At 41.2% G+C, this 19470-nt stretch overlaps 1 protein-coding gene across 3 annotated transcripts in view; it reads right to left on the bottom strand.

Moving 5' to 3' along the window:
* Positions 1 to 497: 497 nt before the first annotated feature.
* Positions 498 to 19470, bottom strand: part of CCDC80 (coiled-coil domain containing 80) — a 32466-nt gene continuing 13493 nt past the window's right edge. For all 3 annotated transcript variants that reach the window (XM_084802067.1, XM_084802065.1, XM_084802066.1), the window contains 5 exons: positions 11395 to 11531; positions 9526 to 9674; positions 5101 to 5204; positions 2511 to 2591; positions 498 to 997 (listed from right to left, as the gene is read on the bottom strand). In XM_084802067.1, coding sequence (XP_084658193.1) covers positions 651 to 997; positions 2511 to 2591; positions 5101 to 5204; positions 9526 to 9674; positions 11395 to 11531 — 818 coding nt within the window. In that variant the 3' untranslated portion in view covers positions 498 to 650. The remainder of the gene's footprint in view (positions 998 to 2510; positions 2592 to 5100; positions 5205 to 9525; positions 9675 to 11394; positions 11532 to 19470) is intronic.

Raw genomic sequence — 19470 nt, forward strand, 5'->3', positions numbered from 1 at the left:
ACTCTGCGGCCCCCAGGTTTCATAAAACAGCATAGAACTGTTGTAAATAGTTTTAGGTTGATATTTCAAGTGTTAAAAAGCCATCTGAGCCAGGTTATTCATGCCTTTTATCCCTGCATTTGGGAGGCAGAGGTGGATGGATCTTGTGAGTTTGAGACAAACCTGATATACATAAGTTCTAGATCAGCCAGAGATACATAGAGTCCATGTTGGAAAAGAAAAAAATAAGCTGTCTGTTGTCCTCTCTGCCTATCCAGATGTCTTATGAAAACATTTGTACTGTGATTTTTAATTTTCTTTAACATAGTTTTCACTTACAAATCAATATAAAAATGAGGGAAATATGTATAAACACTTTATAGACATTCACGTGTCAAATAATAGTTATTATATAAGAAATGAAACTATCTATTTTCTTCAGTACAAATTATTTAGCACCAGATTTTCCTCTCTCAAGTTAGAGAGTTCTTTTAAATGTCTTAATGACAACTCATGAGTAAGGGAAAGTTTGCTATTTCTTTAATCGTGGAAGAACACTGGAAGAAAAAGGCAGGGCATGTAGAGTATGGAGGAATTCCCTTATGCAGCTGGCCACACACAGCTTCAACAGATGAAGGGGAACTGGATGGGAATGGGTTACATATTTCTGTTCAGTAAGGGTATCCATGGTGGTAACTTTCATGATGACGATAGTCATCCTGGTAGCCATCCTGGTAGCCTTGATGGTAACTATGATAGCCATATCCTGCATACTCATCTTCCGGGCAGCGCATCCCCAGTGACTGCTGAATGGCCATTTCCTGCCTCCGAAGCTGCATGGAATCAATTAAGTCATACACGATGACCATCGACCACATAGGAGAAGGATACCACGATTTCACATTCCCATCTTTTCCAACTAGAAGCATGGAGAAGTACTCTGGGCTCACTTGAAAATAGTTGCGAATATCTTTGACCAAGTGGCCTGGCACATCTTCCCGCTCAACAGTGGAGCTCCCTGGAACAGCATTGAAATGATCATTAGTGGGTTAAACACTCAGACTGCATAGATAGAACAAAGCAGGAGGAAATCAGTGTGAGAGCAGGAGACTCACGGACCCATTCTCTTTAGCCCAAAATCCACTTATCTTCTGGGAGTGTCCAACTAGAAAGTAAATGCCTCATTGCGCAAGGTTGTTCGTGTCAAACTATGGACAAGTGACATCTCTTTTGAGAGTGTTACAAAATACAGAACTCATGCCCTCATTTAGTCCTGCAACATTAACATCTTGACAATCTTACTGACAAACAACGGTGTTTCTATTTCTAGGCATCTTTCCAAGTAGCTTGCTTTTTCTCGTTCCAGTTTTCCTTCCAAGGGATGATGGAAAGGTTTTCTTGTCCAGAGTGAAAAAATAACTATTATATTGAAAACCAATGACTGGATCTCAACTAGTAGTACATATAAAAAGAAAACAGAGGTGACGGGAAACTGAGGCTTTCTGGTGGTGGTGGGCGGGGTGTCTACTCTGACACTCTGCCAGGTATTTCACAAAAGAAGGGCCCATAGGAGGGAGGAGTAGGTATGTCTTCTGAAGCCTTCAGTCTGGTCATTTTCTTTTATCTTCTATGGACCTTTTATTGCATTTCCTCATCTCTTGAAAGGAAATCAAGGTGATACAACCTCATAAACAATTATGAGATTAAATGGTAGAAGATAAAATGCTTTGAAAACCTTAAAACTCCTTATAGACAAGAAGCATGCATTTGATTATGAAAATGGGGGCTTCCTGTTAGTTTGAATAATTTTTTTCTTTTTTTCTTTATTAATTTATTCAAGTTACATTTTAATTTTTACCTCCTTGCTTATCTCTTCCCGTTCTTCCCTCCCCTGCTCTTTCACCTTGTTCCCACGCCCTGGGTCTGTGACAGAAGGCGACCTTCTCCTCCATATGTTCACAGCCTATCAAGTCTCATCTTGGTAGCCTTCCTATTCTTTCTCTGAGTGCTACCAGGCCTCAGCTTCCTTAGGCATCAGAGAAATGCAAATCAAAACAACCCTGAGATTCAGTCTTACACCCATCCGAATGGCCAAGATCAAAATCTCAAATGACAGCACATGCTGGCAAGGATGTGGAGAAAGGGGAACACTCCTTCATTGCTAGTGGGAGTGCAAACTTGCACAACCACTTTGGAAATCAATCTGGTGCTTTTTTAGTTTGAATAATTTTATATAAAAACTGAGATTAGTTCTTAGTCCAGCCCGTGCCCCATACACAGCATGAGCTGGAGAAAGGGGAACACTCCTTCATTGCTAGTGGGAGTGCAAACTTGCACAACCACTTTGGAAATCAATCTGGTGCTTTTTTAGTTTGAATAATTTTATATAAAAACTGAGATTAGTTCTTAGTCCAGCCCGTGCCCCATACACAGCATGAGCACGCAAGCATGCTTGTATACACAGCCTGTTCCTTTGAGGCATATAGTTTGCATATAGCTTGACATGATGGTTTAAAATAATAAGATCTTACCATTAATTGGGAACAGTTCTAAAACTCCTCCAACTTCCTCTCCAACACCCAGAAGCTTCAGAATGGTTATATGACGCAGACCTGACATGAGAGGTGAAAAACATGAAATCAGAAGAGAAGATCTGAAAATACCCTTCACTTCCATAGACCTGACAGTTGATGGCCTTAAAGTCACTTGAAATTTGAAAAGAATGTAGAATACAATAAGCCAACTAGCACAAGTTGTCTTCAATGTTTCCCAAAGACAGGAAACACTTGTAAAGCTGAAAAGACCAGTCACAGATCTTAGGATTAACAGGAATCAGGTGGTTTTGGGTGCGAGGCGGATGGACTGAAATACAAAGATTTGCTCTTAAAATGATTCTTGCTGTAAAATGCCAAAACATGAAAGTATTGAAAGTAAAACACCTAATGTGACCTAAGCACAATGACTGGTATGCTAGAAAGAAAGAAAGAAAGAAAGAAAGAAAGAAAGAAAGAAAGAAAGAAAGAAAGAAACCTGAAAGTTCCATACCTTTTATGGATAAGTTCCCCTCAGAGAGAAAAACCACAGAAACCATCTAAGCAATGATGGCTAAAGAGCCAGTCACAGGACAGATGCTTTACTTGACTGGCAGGGTCTTACTCACAGAGGATGGATACACAGGGGAACCCCAGGCAAGCACAGCTTGCCTCCCATCTTCAGCTAAGGTTTCAGCAAAGGATGAAAGGCCATGCCTTGATAGCTTGTTGGAATGCTTTTGAAGATGAAAAGCATGTGAAGGGATTGGAAAGAAAACAGCAAGATGAGAGTCTGGCTGGGGTAATAGCTTGGAGCCAATGATAAGATCAGCAGAGTTTGTTGCCCAGGAGAGAAAATTAAAAGCTTCTATATGGGAGAGCTCCAAGAACAGCTAAAAAATTAAAGCAAGTTGCCGTTTCCCATAGTTTTGTTTTGTTTTCCACCTTTATCTTTTTCCGGAAAGGTGAAGCATTCTATTCCAAACACTAGTGAGTCATATTTTCAGGAACCAAAGACCATGAATTTAATGACTCCCTGGGAAGCATGATTTATTCACATTTCCCGCATGTCACAAAAGGCGTTGCTTATACTCGTGTGGCACAGGCCTCATATGCTAGAATATAAAGCCAAACACCACTTCCCAGCTCTTGAAAAGGCATCTGTAGAAAGCTAGGAAACCGTCATTTTATCTGTCATCATTGGTTTGTGGCAAGGGTCACACTCTACATCCAAGCTGGCCTGGATCTCACAATCCCCTGGTTTGAGCCTCCTGGCCAAGAGATTAGAGCTCTGTGCGATCAAAGTGGGAGTTTTCTTTTAATTTACATTCTTACTGAGATGAATCTGAGGCTCCTTTAAGAATACCTGTCATAATTAGCATCATTGATGACTCTGAAGAGTTTTTGAATACAATTCAGAATATTGACACAATCAAATATTGTGTTGATGGTCGTCAATTATTAGCCTTGATAGATGGAGGATAAGTGAGAAATTCTTGAGTTACTGTAACATTTTCATCTCGCTTTCTGCCTTCCTTTGAGTTATTTCACATCTTACCATCAATAAATACTTATAATTTAGAGGTACTAAGCCATACCACAGAACCAGGTCCTGATAATGCCTCACAAAACTTATGAACGCCCTTCCTTCAAAAACCAAGTACAGTCGTACAGCGGTGCCATGATTACAGACACGATTCTTCCTACTAGAAGTATAAAAACTGCCCTGATTTTTTTAATGTTGTAATGGTGAATTTTTAAATCGGTGACCGGAAGGAAGCCAGCACTCCATATCTCTAATGACCTGGTGCCCCGTCTGCAGCTGCCCAGCACGTGGATGTCAACTGTAACCCTGATGCTACTGATCTTGCCATCATTAACCTCTCACACTGAACCTAGCAGGAAGTTCTGGGTACTGTGCGTATGCTTCTGCGGCCTGATTAAAAATGATACTGGTGCTTTCAGTTAGCCTAACAGAAAATGCTTAGTGAGTAAGGTGCAATGTTATTTTTCTAACTATTAAGGGATTTTGCAACAAGGAGAAAAGAAACTCTTTTTTTTTTTTAACCTTTTCTTTTCTGACTTGGCTTAAAAAGGTTCAGAACCAGACACAGTGACACATACCCATAATTCCAACACACAAGAAGATAAGGTAAGAGGATTTGGGTTACAGAGCGACATTCTGTCTCTGAAAAGATAAGGTCTTGTTTCATTGATTCCCAGAACAAGGCCAACTTATGCAGAAGAATCCAGTGTTAGTAGCCAGCACCCAAGTGTCGGATAAGAGATAGTGACTGTAGTTCATCATCTCATGTCATGTTTAAAAAGAAATAAAAAATTAATTAAAAGTAAAGCAGCAGATACTTGTAAACACTTCAGTGCAGAATGTGAAAGGAAGAGGCGGGGGCCTATAACTGACTAGAACAGCACTTTGAAAGCAACTTTCATACTCAAGATAATAGAGTGTGTGTCTGGGAAGCTATATCTGGATTGGGCAGTATTTGCGTGAGCTGAGGTTCTATGATCCATCTGAGAACCATCCAGAAAGAAAGTGGTATGGGAAAGTGGAAATGAGGTGTCTCCTACTCACCAAAATTGCATGCCTGACCACTGAGGGCGGAGAGCTGTTGTGAATAGGCCCAGTCTTCATCATTAGGGGCGGAGATCACCAGCAGCCTCCTCCTCCATCGGAACCTGGAAAAGATTCAGAGGACCGACATGACTGTTCCATACAGCAGAGGCCAGTGTAACAAAACAGAGCAGCCTTGGCTTCAGGGTTTTTCCATTCCCGGAATAAAAATCCTTGACCCGTGGAACTCTCCCACAGTTTCTGAAAGCCATTAAGCTGAATTACCACATGAGTTTAGTTTTTCGGTCTGCCTGCACAACATGTTGCCTCACGGTCATCCTGCCTGATGAGGACACTTAGGGTAAGGTGAAGCTCTCAGTCAAAGTGGTAAAGGAGGCAGCAAAGCCGAAGACTACAGGAGAATGCTGAAGAGAATTGAAGTCCCAGCAGAGTTTCCCTTAGAGTTCAGCGGGAGTTGGGAAATTAGAATATAAAGGAGAAAAGGCTAGAAAAAGACTGGTAAATTTTAAGTGCATGGCCACGGCAGCAAGAAGAAAAACGGAAAAATCACTAAAGGAGTTAAAGAGAAATAAAACCCTATGTACGTCCCTTATAGGAGGTTGTTATTCTAGAAGCAAAAGCAAGTTCTGATCTTTATCTTATTATCATTAATAAAATTCAGTGCAAACTCCTCCTATGAAGTATGGGATTCTGGCAAATCCAGTTTCTACTTTTAGTATGGCTATCACGGTGCACTAGTAGAGCTTTTTAATTTATACTTGGAGACTTGAATTCAAGTTACAAAATTAAACCCCAAAACCCATCAGTAAGTTAGCCACACGATGGCATGGAACTAGGAAGTCATGTCTTCATTTGCAGCTCCCAGTTTAAAACCCCTTGTCATTAACATAGCTTGGACATCCATCACATCCATCACAACGCGACATGACAACCTAGTCCATCCCTGTGTTTCGCTTGTCATTATAAAGCTTACTTTCACTACATAGTAAGTGTCCCTCACTGAGCCCCAAGAAAGCAAGCTTTATTTTCCCAATTTTATGAATGACGAGCCATCATGAAGTGATTAATTTGCACAACCATTAAATATAAGGTGGTAGTGGTACCAAAATATAGTCTTAAGGATGCTGATGCTGTATTTGTCCTCTCAGAGTCCTCAGTGTGGTATGAAATGATACAGTGTGCTTCCAAGGGAAAGCTGAATCGAGTTGCCTCAAACTAGAGAAGAAACGTTGCTTTCTGCCTCAGACGCAGGCAACCAGCAGGCGTTAACAGTCACTGAGCTGACAGCCTGCCATTCTGCTCATGGTTTCTCTCCCTCTGCCCACCCTCACCTAGATTCAAAGTGGACACAAGAGTTTTCAACCCCAAAGAAAATGGCCTCTTAGAAGGAACTCTAGGTTTTTGGCTTTTTGTGTTTTGGGTTTTTTTTGTTTTTTGTTTTTGTTTTTGTTTTTGTTTTTTTTTTGAATGAGAGAAAATAATAGTCTAATGAAATACAAGCTCTCAATGGATGCCTGTGTCCCGAGACCTGCCAAGAATTGCTTGCTGTGACATTACACTCGCTTCCTCTGCTTGTTTGTCTTCAAAGGGAAAGGAAAACATGTCTCCACTGGGGATAAGGAGATGACTGTTTTGGCACAGACAGAGGGAAAGGAGCATATGAGACAGTCCAGAGGTTCCTGGGAAAGGGACCACTGGCGGCTGCTGGGTCACAGGCACAGTCTCTGAATCTCCCTGCTTCCTTAGGAGGAATGCCAGACCAGAGCTGGCCTCTAGCCAGGATCTAACCAGGCCTGTCTCTGGCCTACATGGAGCCATTGAGTTATTTTGGTGAGTTCTGTTTTAACTTGTTTACCTGTATGTACCACTGAATGAGGTTTTGATGAGAGAGGGATGAGACGCCCTGTCTCAGACACAACCCAGAAAAGGTTGCTCCCCACAAGGAAATGATTGGACATGGAGGCCCATGGCCCCCAGCTCAAAGGCAGTAGAAGGGAACAACTTCCAAGGCCTGTGACAAGAATTGTGACCCTGCTTAGGTCCCCATTTGGGGCAAATTGTTCTTCTGTCACTTTAGCTTCTCAGTAAATGAACCCCTACAAGCTCTGCATGTGTTTGCTTCTTTTAACTGGCATCCCAAATTAGTGTGCATTTGCCTCTTCTTTGGGGCTTCTGTCTCAGGAAGGGTAATTATAGCCTAAAGTACAGTGCTGAAGACCAGACTGGCTTCAGGGTCTGGTCAGTTGAAACCAGGCTGTACAGTCTCAACAACAAGTCAGCAAATTTAAGGAAGACGCCCATTTAGGGACTGGTTTAGTCATAGATTTTTGGGGGGTGGGGGTGGTTTCAGTGCTTTTTTCTTTTTCCTTTTTCTCTTATCCTGGGTTTCACTTCTTAACTGTTTACTGAGCTCCTCTCCCTGACAAAGTATGGTATAGGACTTGTATAACACACTGCCATACTGGATTAGCTAGCCTTTGCTCTTTCACAATGATTTTAAGAAACAAGAACATTTATTATTATCATTTTGCAAATTAGAAAATCAAAGTCTGAGGATAGCACAGCCAACAAATGGGGGGGGCAGAATTCCAACACAGGGCTATTTTATTCCTGCCTCTGAGTGCTGCATTATTGTGCTTAAAAATTTTTAAATAATGTGTTTACTAATTTTTTACTATTCCATACAATATATTTTGATCATATTCTCCACCCTCCAATCTCCCAGACTTGCCATGTCTACCTATAACTTCATACCAACCCAACTTTCAGTTTTGTTCTTATTCTTTTTAAACCCACTAAGCGCCATTTGCATTGCCCAACTACTCTTAGGAGTGGAGCCTGCCCTGCAGGGTGGTCAGCCCGCACAGAGCACTACTAAAGAACACTGGCTCTCCCTCCCTAGCTGCCATCAAGTGTCAATCTCTCTTTAGCTAGTTAGTTGGATTGTTGTGTCTACCGTGAAAGAGGTACAGGGAGATTTTAAATTCAGAGGTGATAGTTGAGTCTAAGGAAAGTGTTCTCTGGACACACAGAACAGTTGCAATACAACCTTAAAGAGATCATGACATTATGAATAAGACCTGTAGATAAATATGTACACACACACACATGTGCACACGTACATGTTCTGGGTAAGTTTTAAAGAATTCAGACTACTGACAAACATGCAATTACAAATGAAGATGTGTAATTGAATAATTAGGAAGTATAGCACAAGTTGAAATCTAAGTGAACATAATTGTTGGCGTGGGGGCATTTGAAAATATTCAGACACATGAACCTATAGGCAACATTTTACATCTGCACGTTTAACAGGTGAAGTTCTCGGTCCCAACATGGATGGGTATACAAAAACCCCAGATGGAGAAGGGTCCCATCACTATTTCAATTTTATAGTGGAGAGGATTTTAAGGCCACTTGGTTGAGAAGCATGGGGCCAACATAATGAATATGTTGCCGACTGAATCCTCGTGTGATAAATCTTATCTTCTTTCAATAAGATAGGGGCCTGAGACCCCCCAAGTCTCCTGAGTCTGCAAGGATTCAAGTCATTCTCTTACTAATCCTTTATTTCCTGGGATCCTGACTGACACGAGGCAGTGTGCAAATTCTAACACATTTAACACTGAGCCTCCAGCAAATGTTTGTTTCATTTCTGGAGGTGTCAGCCATGAAGTACACTTGGGGTGATGTTTATGTTGAGGTCTCTGTGGTTTTATTTGTTGTGAACACGTTCTTCAGTTTTGTCCCTCTTAGGGACTGAAAGTCCCTGTGAATTCTCACCCAACATTGGGAAAGGCTTGGAGCAAAGAAGAAATGTTATTTTGTTTTCTTTACTCTCTCCTCTGGGGCATGCCTCCCAGCCCTGCTATCAAAGGGCTTTGTGTAAAGACTACTCCCCAGAGAATCCTGAATCTAGGTCAGGAGAATCCCTACTTCTAGGGTCGTAGTGGGGCTCTCACAGTTGTGCTGTAAGGAATTGAAAAACCAACTACAGTGTATCAGTCCCATTTGGAAGTGGAAGTGGACGCATGTAAAACAAAACATCACCCTCATAACTTCTCAGACTCACTGACAGCATGAAGCAATTTCCATGGAAGTTCTGGATTCTATACTCTGTACCAAAAAAACAAACAGAAGAGACCCATCCAATATCCCTGAATCAACCTTCATTAGTTAAAGCTGGACCTAGCCAGCCTTGCACCCAGAACCATTTCCAGACACACAAGACTAAGTCCCATAGCCAGGGTGCCCAGAAAGAGACAAGCAGTCTCCCAGAAGCACGTGTGAATCTCTGTGTTTCTTTGATTCTGAATCATCAAATTCAACCATCAAATTTTCTAAAAACAAAAGGGAGAAGAGAAAAGAAGAAAGCCTCCAGGCAAAATTGCACTGGCATCTCCTGGGTACACAAAGATGATGTACCTGGACAGGAAATTCTCCAGGGACTGCTTCTTGTCCTCCTTGCAGGCAATGCCATCCTTCTTCTGCTTCTCCATGTCTTTGATTCGGGACGGGAAAGTATCGACCAGATCAAACACAGACTTCATGGCTATTGGCACTTCATAGTATTGCTGTTTAAGCAAGCATAGGATACACCTAGTTTATACCTTCCAGAGAGGTCTGGAGAGATCTTTTGGAGCATAGAGTAGAGGGCTTGATGCTTTATAAGTGCTCTCTTGAAATACAACTGTCTACAAACTGCTTGAAACTGGGAGCCCAGGAAGCAATTGGTATATTTATAGAGAATTATTCTGGCCTTCTTTTACTAAAAACAATTTAATTTTCTTACCATACAAATCCTACATGCACACCTATACTCCTGACACTAAGCTGGTTCCTGTTTATGACAAAACCAGAGTTGTGAAGAGCAGTATACCACCATAGAGAGTCAAGGGAGGTGGCGTGCTAGAGCTGTTAGCTTTCCCACCAGACGCTGTTTTATAGAGTCATTTAACATTAGGTCATGTTTGCTCACATGTTCTCAGAAACAGGTGAGGAGCCAGCTTAAAGACTGTGAAACTCATTTCCTTGGATCCCAGCTACGCAGACTTTTAAAAGTCACCTGGTGTGGACATGGGCCCTATTGAGCTGAACCAATACATCAGGCCAGCTGGTTTGGCTTGCAACTTTGCTCAACGTTGTTTCACTTTAGAAATCATCTGGTCCAGCTTCTCCCATGAGTGATGACGCAATGCATGTGTAGAACACATTATAGCATGAAATCTCCCCAGAACTGCAAGGCTACTGCAGGTCAAGTCAGCTGTTCTGATGGTGCAGACAACACTCCCTTACCCTCAGATCTTCACGAAAGCTTGCTATAACTGTCAGTATCCTAGAACGCTAAAGACTTCATCTGTGGGATTGAAATCTAAGGCTATCTGAATCAACTTGGACAAGCTACTTATTCATTCTGGGACTATATTTTTTTTCCTCTGTGAAACAAGAAAGATGTTGGGATTTATTTTAGATCTTTAGGACAAGGATTGCATGGGGTTGAGCAGGGTTGGTGCAAGGAAAGCACCCGATAAAGTTAGCTCTTTTGTTATTACTGTGATTGTGTAACTCGGATTTTTAATGGTTTAGTAGCTTTGCTGCTACAGAAAATAGATGGAAAATTCTTGCAGTCTTTTTTATCTGGAATCAGGAGGTAAACTTCTAGCCTATTCCTAAAGCAGTGGTTCTCAATTTTCCTTCCAAAGGGGCCTTCCAAACGGGCCAGCGCCATGACTTTTTAATACAGATCCTCATATTGTGGTGACCTCTTAACCATAAAATTAATTTTGGTGCCATTTCATAATTGTATTTTACTACTGTTATGAATTGTAATGTAAATATCTGCTGTGCAGGGTATTTGATATGTGACCTCCATGAAAGGATCATTTGACTCCCCCAAAGGGTCTTGACCCACAGTTTGAGAACCACTACCCTAAAAGGACTATGGTAAGTGTAGGTTTCTTGAAGAAAGGGTCTCCTCTTTCTCTTTTATTCCCAGGGCTTGGATCACTACAGCTATTTAACTAGTGTCTGATAAATTCACAGCCTTAGTGTGATGGAAAGATTCAGCCTGAGTCATGCAGCTGGGCTAAGTCCAGTTCAACCCAGTCTTTTTCTGGAGGGATCATTTCTGAATGAAAATTCACAGGACAACTGAAATTCCAGAGCTTTTTCAAAACCTTATCATTATGGCATAATTTGTGCTTAATCATATATCGAGTGGACTCACTGACCATAAGAAACCATAGTTTCTATTCCAAGGAATTGGGCCACATCACCCACAGTGAGAGCCTGTACCTTGACCCTCAGATCCACATCCGTCAGCACCATGAAGAAATCATTGTAGGTCATTCCGTACTCTTTTCTCAGCTCGCCGATGAGATGTTGGTCTACCAAGTCCTCATCATCCACCACACGCATGGGTTTCTCATTATCTTAAGGAAAACAAAATGTGAATACAAGTGAGTATGGAAAACCAGAAACCATTGAGTAAGACTGGGTGGGGACCTTAAGCTTTCATCCAGCTCAAACCAGAGAGTCCTTTCTAGCTTTCTAGACTTAACTCACAATCTGTATGAACAATTCTAGAGTGAATTAAATCAAAACACTTCTGTAGTGAATTAGTAAGTATAAAGCAAGCAAAGGAATACACAAAATAGTATTGAAAACCACTCCGCTGAAGATGGCAACCTAATCTCTGTCCACTCTGTTTATATGAACCGGAAGTGTTAGCATTAATGTTTCCTAGCGTTGATAGAAAAGTGTTCGTGCTGCCAGGGGAAGAGTCTTTGTCTAAAGACCAGACATGTTTGTTAGGGATCACTTCCACTATAGATAATTCTGAGTCTAAAGCCTGTGTTGTCCGTTCCTTTTTCAGCATATAATTAACTTTGGAGCTCAGTAAACATGCTCAAAACTAACCACAGGTTCATTTTGGCTCCAGAAGAAGGTATACAGATGTCTAAAATGAACACAATTTCAAGCAGTTTAAGGTCTTTTGGAAAGCTTTAAGCATTTTGCAAGTTTTTAGTAAAAAAAAAAAAAAATCATATAATTCAAAATAGTTCCTGAAGTTGTCACTGAGTAAATGGGAAACATGAAAATTCAAATATCTTGGCTAGGATTTCTATTGCTGTGTTAAAACAGTGTTTTAACCAAAAGCAGGTTGAGGTGGAAAGGGTTGATTTCAGCTTCTAGCTCCACAGCACAGCCCATCTCTGAGGGAAGTCAGGACAGAAACTCACACAGGGAAGGGGTCTGGAGACAAGAACTGATGCAGAAGCCATGAAGGAGTACTGCTTGCTGCCTTGCTCTTCCCGGCTTGTTAGGCCTGCTTTCTTGTAGCAAAGCCATGCTTTGAATTTTCACCTTTTCCAAATATTCTCTCATGACGTCAAAGCGCCAAAAGCCATTGGATCATGGGTAACAGCTGACTCTGTCAAACAGTGTATTACTATGCTGCACATCACAGCTTAGACTAGCAGTAGGTTAAGTGCACTTCTTGCTTTTAATTTCATTGATGTATTTGTGTGTACAGGGTGGACTGCAGCACAGGACTGCCAGCCTAGGGGTGGCACCACAAGGACCACAGTGAGCTGGCCTCTACCGCATCAATGGTCAATCAAGAAACTGCACTGCAGGGTTTCCCACAGGAAGTCTGGTGGGGACATTTTCTCAACTGAGGTTCCCTCTTCCAAAATGACCCTAGCTTGTGTCAAAATAACATAAAAATAGCCAGAACACAAGACGCAAGTATCTGTGGCTTTTCGTGCAAGTTACATATCTAAAAGCATTAAAACATTTCTAAGGACAAGGCAGCTTTGCAGATTGTCACTACCTTGTGGCTTGATATAAAGTTTCTTTTCAACTTTATGAAAGTGATGAAATTTCAGTGAAGCCATGCTTTGACTTTTTATCTTTTCCAAATATTCTCTCATGACGTAAAGGCACCAGAAGCCATTTAATCATGGGTAACAGCTGACTCTGTCAAACAATGTATTACTATACTGCACATCCCAGCTTAGACTAGCAGTAGGTTAAATGCACTTATTACTTTCAGTTTCATTGATGTATTTGTGTGTGCAGATGATGCGTGTGCAGAAGGATATGAAAGGACATATTCTATAGGTCACATATCTCCTTTTTCAATTGTACAGTTTGTTACTGATGAAATATATACTAGTTAAAAATCTGCCAGGCTGATATAGTAGTTTTGCTTGTTTTTAGAATATCTTCTTCAACGTAGAAAGCTACAGGATTAAATGTGTAGTATGACATTATTCTTGGTTGAAAACAAGGCAAAAGAAAATGGACATGGGAATACATAACATGAGGCAGCTATTGTGGAGGACATAGAAGCTTTTAACAATGGTTTCCTCTGTGACATGGGAGTGGGAAACATAAGGTGGAGCACTGAGTTATCTTTATTATTCAAATGTTTATATATTATTCCATGTCTATATTATTCAAATTTCAACAAGGCATAATTTACTCTGTGAATAATAATGAAGAAAAATTTAAATGTCCTTAACTATGCTATGTCCATCAAACTGCCTTCTAAATGATTGTGTTGTACCCACGGGATAGTGTGCTTGTCAGATTTTTGCAGTAAAGTGGTAGCTCCAAAGACTTGCTATGAGTCAAAGTACTGAGAATAAATGACTGTTGACATGAAGGGGACATCTTTAGCCCTGCCGCCAAGGCTCAAGGAATATCAGAGAAGAAGGAACGGAGAGAATGTAAGCCAGAAGAAGGCAGAGGAGAGGAATCCTGAGTCCTAGGGATGACATGGCTGTTTCACTGTTGAGACTCATGGCCAACCTGATTACCTACACAAGATGGTACCCATGAACACCTGGTCACCGAATGAGGAGAGGACTATAGGGCTCTGTTGCTCTATCAGGACTTATAAGTTAATGGTTGACAGGGAAACAGGCTGAGAGACCATTTTCCTCAGTTCTGTAGACACTGACAAGGTAGCCATGTTTCTATAAACAGACTCTCACCTGTGCTTCTGTAAACAACAGTAACGAAACTATTTGGGACACACATACACACACACACACACACACACACACACACACACACACAAAACTCATAAAAGCAGAAGGAGAGCTAGTTGGGAAGAGTAAAGAGATGAGTGAGAATGGAAAGAGGCCAAGACATGGAAATAATACTAAGATGATCAAATATATTATGTACCTGTGTGAAATGTCACAATGACACCCATTATTATGCATAGTTACTAAAATTATGAAAAGATAAAAATATCCTTTGCAGTTAATATTCTAAATCTTTGCTTGTTTTTGAAACAGGGTCTCATGTAGCCCAGGCTGGTCTTGGATTCACTCTGTAGCTAAAATGGGCCTTGAATTCTTTTTTAATGTATTATTGTTATTATTATTGTTGTTGTTATTGTTATTAATATTATTGTGTGTGTGTTTGTGATGTGAGTAAGTAGGTGTTTATGCTTATATTTGGAGGTCAGAGGGCAAATTTGTGCAATCTGGTCTTTGCTTCCACCTTACATGGGCTCCAGGGGTTAGACTCAGGTCACCAGGCTTTAAGCGGTGCTCATGTGCTGGCCTGACCTTGTACATGTGCAATGGTGGGTGCACAGTTGTGCAGGGATAACAGATATAAAAGCCACCCTGCTCACTTCAAAATTTTCATCCCTGAGTATCAACCACATTCGAGTTCAAACTCCACCCTTTGTCCGTCCTTGCGTTCCTTTCTCTCATGGGAACAGAAGGAAGGAGTCAACGCTCCCTTAACCTCCCGACATTCAGAACTCAGAGAGTCAGGGGGCTCCTCAGAGAACGCAATCTGGAACAGACTCTGAGCAAGAAAAAGAGGACTGACTAGCTCAAGTTCACACTGCTAACTCTAAGCAAAATGGCAGTAGGCCTCAGACAACAAGACCTATTCCCCTGTAGCTCTCTCTGTGTTACACAAACAGCTCACAATCATGGGCCAAGAGGACCCTGGCTCAAAACCTTGAGACAAAACTTGGTTCTAACCAGCAAGAAGCTGATTTCACAGTCTGGCTTCTCCTTTCAAGCAAAATGTTTTGCAAAGTAATTCGGCCAAACATTAGAAATAAAATATTTTGCACACTCAAGGTTCCTGAAATGTCTACATGTTCACCCTGAGAGGAAAAATCTGCCAAAGGAAAACAGTGAAGGCTCTGATCAGCACTGCATCCAAGGAGGATGGAAGCAAGTGTACAGCAGGGAAGAATCCACTCTGGGCCAAATTCTGAGGGAGGTGTGTGAGGGCGAGGCCAGCTCCTGCCTGCAGCTGCATGCAGTCCTCGCATTCTGTGCAAATCAGAGCTAGGCAGTTATATCCTTCAGTCTGGGAACAACTCAGTGTACCGATTCTGAAGTTTACCCACTTCTGTCTGAGCACACCAGCCCTCATGGAGGACTTACAAGCAGGCATTCTTTAAAGAAGTCTAGAAACTGTTAATAGTCTCCCAATCCAGTTAACACAACTCACAGGTCCATGTCCTGGACTAGGATTATTAAAGAAAGGGCTAGCCAGATGAGGGGAAGTCTCTTTCACATTGTTACACTCAGCCTAGGAATACGATGCTTGCCTGGCTCCTTGTCCTTTAAGAATCCCAATCCCAAAAGCCAATGGCACAATTCAGGCTGTGTTACAGTACATTTCTTCATGTTTGTGAGTGATGACTGACAGCACGGTAACACTTAAAAAATTAGCTTCAGTTATAAGCTATTAAACAACTGTATGCCTGGCATTATGGTCAAAATCCCCTCTTGTGACAACTTCCCCACTGTGGCATCTATGATTTTTTTTCCTCTCACTTTTCCCTATGTTCAAGTTGTGAACTGAAGTTCTCTACAGATGCCATATCTGTGCTGCAGACAGACTGACTGACAACCGACTGATTGACTGACTGACTAAAATGTTGTAACTATGGAGAGATGGAATGTTGCAGATTAAGAGACAAAATTCTCCCAGGCTGTCTTTAGTTACGTTAATATCCACTTACTCCCAAACCATGATTTTGACCTAATGTCTTCCTGACTATTAGTAAAACTTCTGGAATGTGTTACTCAGCAGATCTGCAGCTTCCACCAACCCAAAAGCTATGAGTGTTAAAAGATAACATCTGGGCCTGAGAAGATGACTCATTCAGTTCAGGGCTTGCCATACAAGAACAAGACCCTGAATCTGGATGTTCATATAGAGTTCCAGGCCCGCCCAGGCTACACAGTGAGACCCTGTCTGAAAAAAAGAGAATGGGGTGGAGAGTGATTTAAAAGAAATATGACTTCAGCCCTTGATCACTGCATAGAATGGCATGCATAAGAACATATGCACACCAACAGACATGCGCGCGTGCACACACACACACAAACACACACATACAGACACACAGACAGAAACACACACACACAAAATCACAGACACACACACACACAAACACACAGACACAATACAGACACACACACACACACACACACACACACACACACACACACACACACACACACACACCATCTGAAACCTGTAGAAGAGATTGCCTTGATGTCCTCACTAACCTCACCTTCCACCAATGTATTTGACAAGTACACTGATTTCTGAGGTTTTTTTTTGTTTGTTCTGTTACTATGAAGGCTCATATCCTCTCTCACACTAGATGATACCATTCAGGGTGACGTGAATCTATGTTCACAGGCTGTGGTCCCTCATATTTATATCATGATGAGCTCCATTGTTTCCCTAGGGCAAGGGCTGCACTTTACAGTCACCAACTCCAGGACCATTTCACCTTCTGCTGTTGCTGCAAGTGCTTCCCCATTTTCTCTAGCTGTTTTTTTTTTTAAAGAGGGGAATCCATTGCCAGTTTTCATCACAGTCACTGGAAACTCACCATGACAATCTTTGGATCCAGACCAATCAAATTAGAATCACTCACACTAAGGCCAAGTGGGCTGCATTTAAACAGGTTCCTAGCTAACTGTAACGCTCTCAATGGGCAGAAAGCCACTATCTCACAGAAGAACTCTGAGTTCTCATCACAGCGTATACGTTATGGACCCAGTGTATCTTAGCAAATATATCTATTAAGACTGCTTCCACACACTATGCTCCAACTATCTATTTTCAGTTATTGGAGGAATCCCAGGAGGCTGACAAAGGAGGATGGAAAGTTCAAGGCCAATCTGGACTATATATATATGGTGTGTGTGTGTCTCCTGTTCTGTGTGTGTGTTATATATCAAATGCATATTTATATATAACAAGTAGAAAATAGATATTTGTACTTATTTGTACTTGCATTAAGAAGCACACATGAGTAAAGAAAGAATCATACATGTGGTTGCCTGCAGAGGGCAGAGAGTAATACAATAAAAAAGATCAGGCATAGATTCAAGAACCATCTATGTACAACGTCTTATATAAATGGTATAAAATGTATCAATATCAAAAGATACCTCGGTTTCCAAAATTAGAACGGTATAAATTTGATTTCCCAAGGCTTCTCAATTAATAAAACCACTATTTAAAATTTCTCTATAGTCTATGGTGTTACTCCTGAGTATGGCAGTTGGAAGAGTCTATCTTTTTTTTAATGTATATGTACACACATACACATAAAAGTTTAAATTTAGCTTCTGCACGTGAGAGAAAATATTATTTGTCTTTATGAGTCTTCCTTATTTTGCTTATCATGATTTCTGGTTTTATCCATTTTCCCACAAATTTCATTTTTCTTAATGGTTACTAAAATTCTCTTGGGTTTATATACCATGCTCTCTGTATTTGCTCATCTTCTGAGAGGGATTCCCTGATCTCCCCACCACATTGTCCAATCACCTATTTTGCACATTTGACTATGTACTTTTATCCCCTCCTTGATTATCAGGATTGATCTTAGCACTGATACATTTGATCATAAATGCAGAGAGTGGTGGAATAAGGCGAGTGAGTCGGGGCTGGGCTTTGTAGCCTATTGAGATCATTGACCGCTGGAGACACAGGAAACCCCCAGACACTGAAATCCCATTCTCCCAGCTTCCTGCCTCACTAAGGCTGGTGGGGTCTACAAAGGGCAGTTGCCAGACATAGTAACCACAAATGAAAACAACAGTTGGAGTCAGGGGATCAGTTTTCCTGGACTGCCTCAAAGGGAAAGCAGGATTGGGGGGCCTGTTATGGATAATTATGAGTGACCTTCACCACGTAATGTGAGTCTCTTCAGTAGAATGGAAGGAGAACATACTTCAGGCTAGAATGTATTCTGTCATGGTGATTTGTAAACATTAGTTTAAAACTCACCTCTGTGTGCTCTTTATTTACATAAACATTTTATACTTTGTCTCTTTTTGTATTGTATTCCACACCCATCAATTTTTCTACCTCCTTTTGATTAATTACCCTTAACCACTCATTCCCTCAGAGGAAGCTGCCAGAGCTGGGGAGATAGCCCATTGGGTAAGAGCGCTCACTTTGCAAGCATGAAGACCCGAGTTCAAGTCCCCAACACCCATATAAAAACCTACAACTGCAGCATTAGTGGGTGGAAACTGTGCTTCAGGTTCTGCGAGAGAATCTGTCTCAAACAAGGTGACAGTGATAGAGGAAAACATCAAAATGTCTTCCACTGGCCTCTAATTGCAGACATACTGGGGAAGGTGAGACATCTGCACACTACACCTATGCACGCACACATGCATGTGCATACACACACACACACACACACACACACACACACACACACACACACGGGAGAAGGGTTCACTTAAAGTATTCCTTGCCTTTCAGCCCTTAATATTTGGGTACCAATATAAATGTCAAAATATTTTTTAAGTGTATGTTTTTCTAGAGAAAAAAAAAAAGAGCTCACCTGCTGTATTCTACCCCCTCCTCGTTTTATCCTTTTATAAAGAATCATTACCCAGAAACTTCTTCCTATCTAAGCAATCCTATTGTCTTTCTACTCAGCACACACACTGATACGCTTATGTTAGAGTTACATTTTAAATACGAACACTAAAGAATGCATTTAGGTGTGAATCCATTTTAGCATTTCATGCATAATATCCTTCTCTGTTGGCAAACCCATACAGGCATTAGAATTTCCCCAAGTCTCCTGACTTTCTTTACACTAATGTCCAAACCCTTAAATTTCCCAGCGTTTGTAGGCCCACACCAGATGCTCCAACTCTTGTTAGGTATATGGACCAGCTGATGAGGGCAGCTCACACTGTGTCTGCTTATCAGTGTCTCCTTTCAAGGTCTAGTAAAAATCTGGAGACATACAGAGTACTTGCTTCGTATTTAAGGAGTAAAGCCACTTTACAGATCTCCAGCTGAAAATCCAAACAAAGCTGGGATTTG

This window comes from Acomys minous, assembly GCF_964271855.1.
Source record: "Acomys minous genome assembly, chromosome: 11".
Lineage (NCBI taxonomy): Eukaryota > Metazoa > Chordata > Mammalia > Rodentia > Muridae > Acomys > Acomys minous.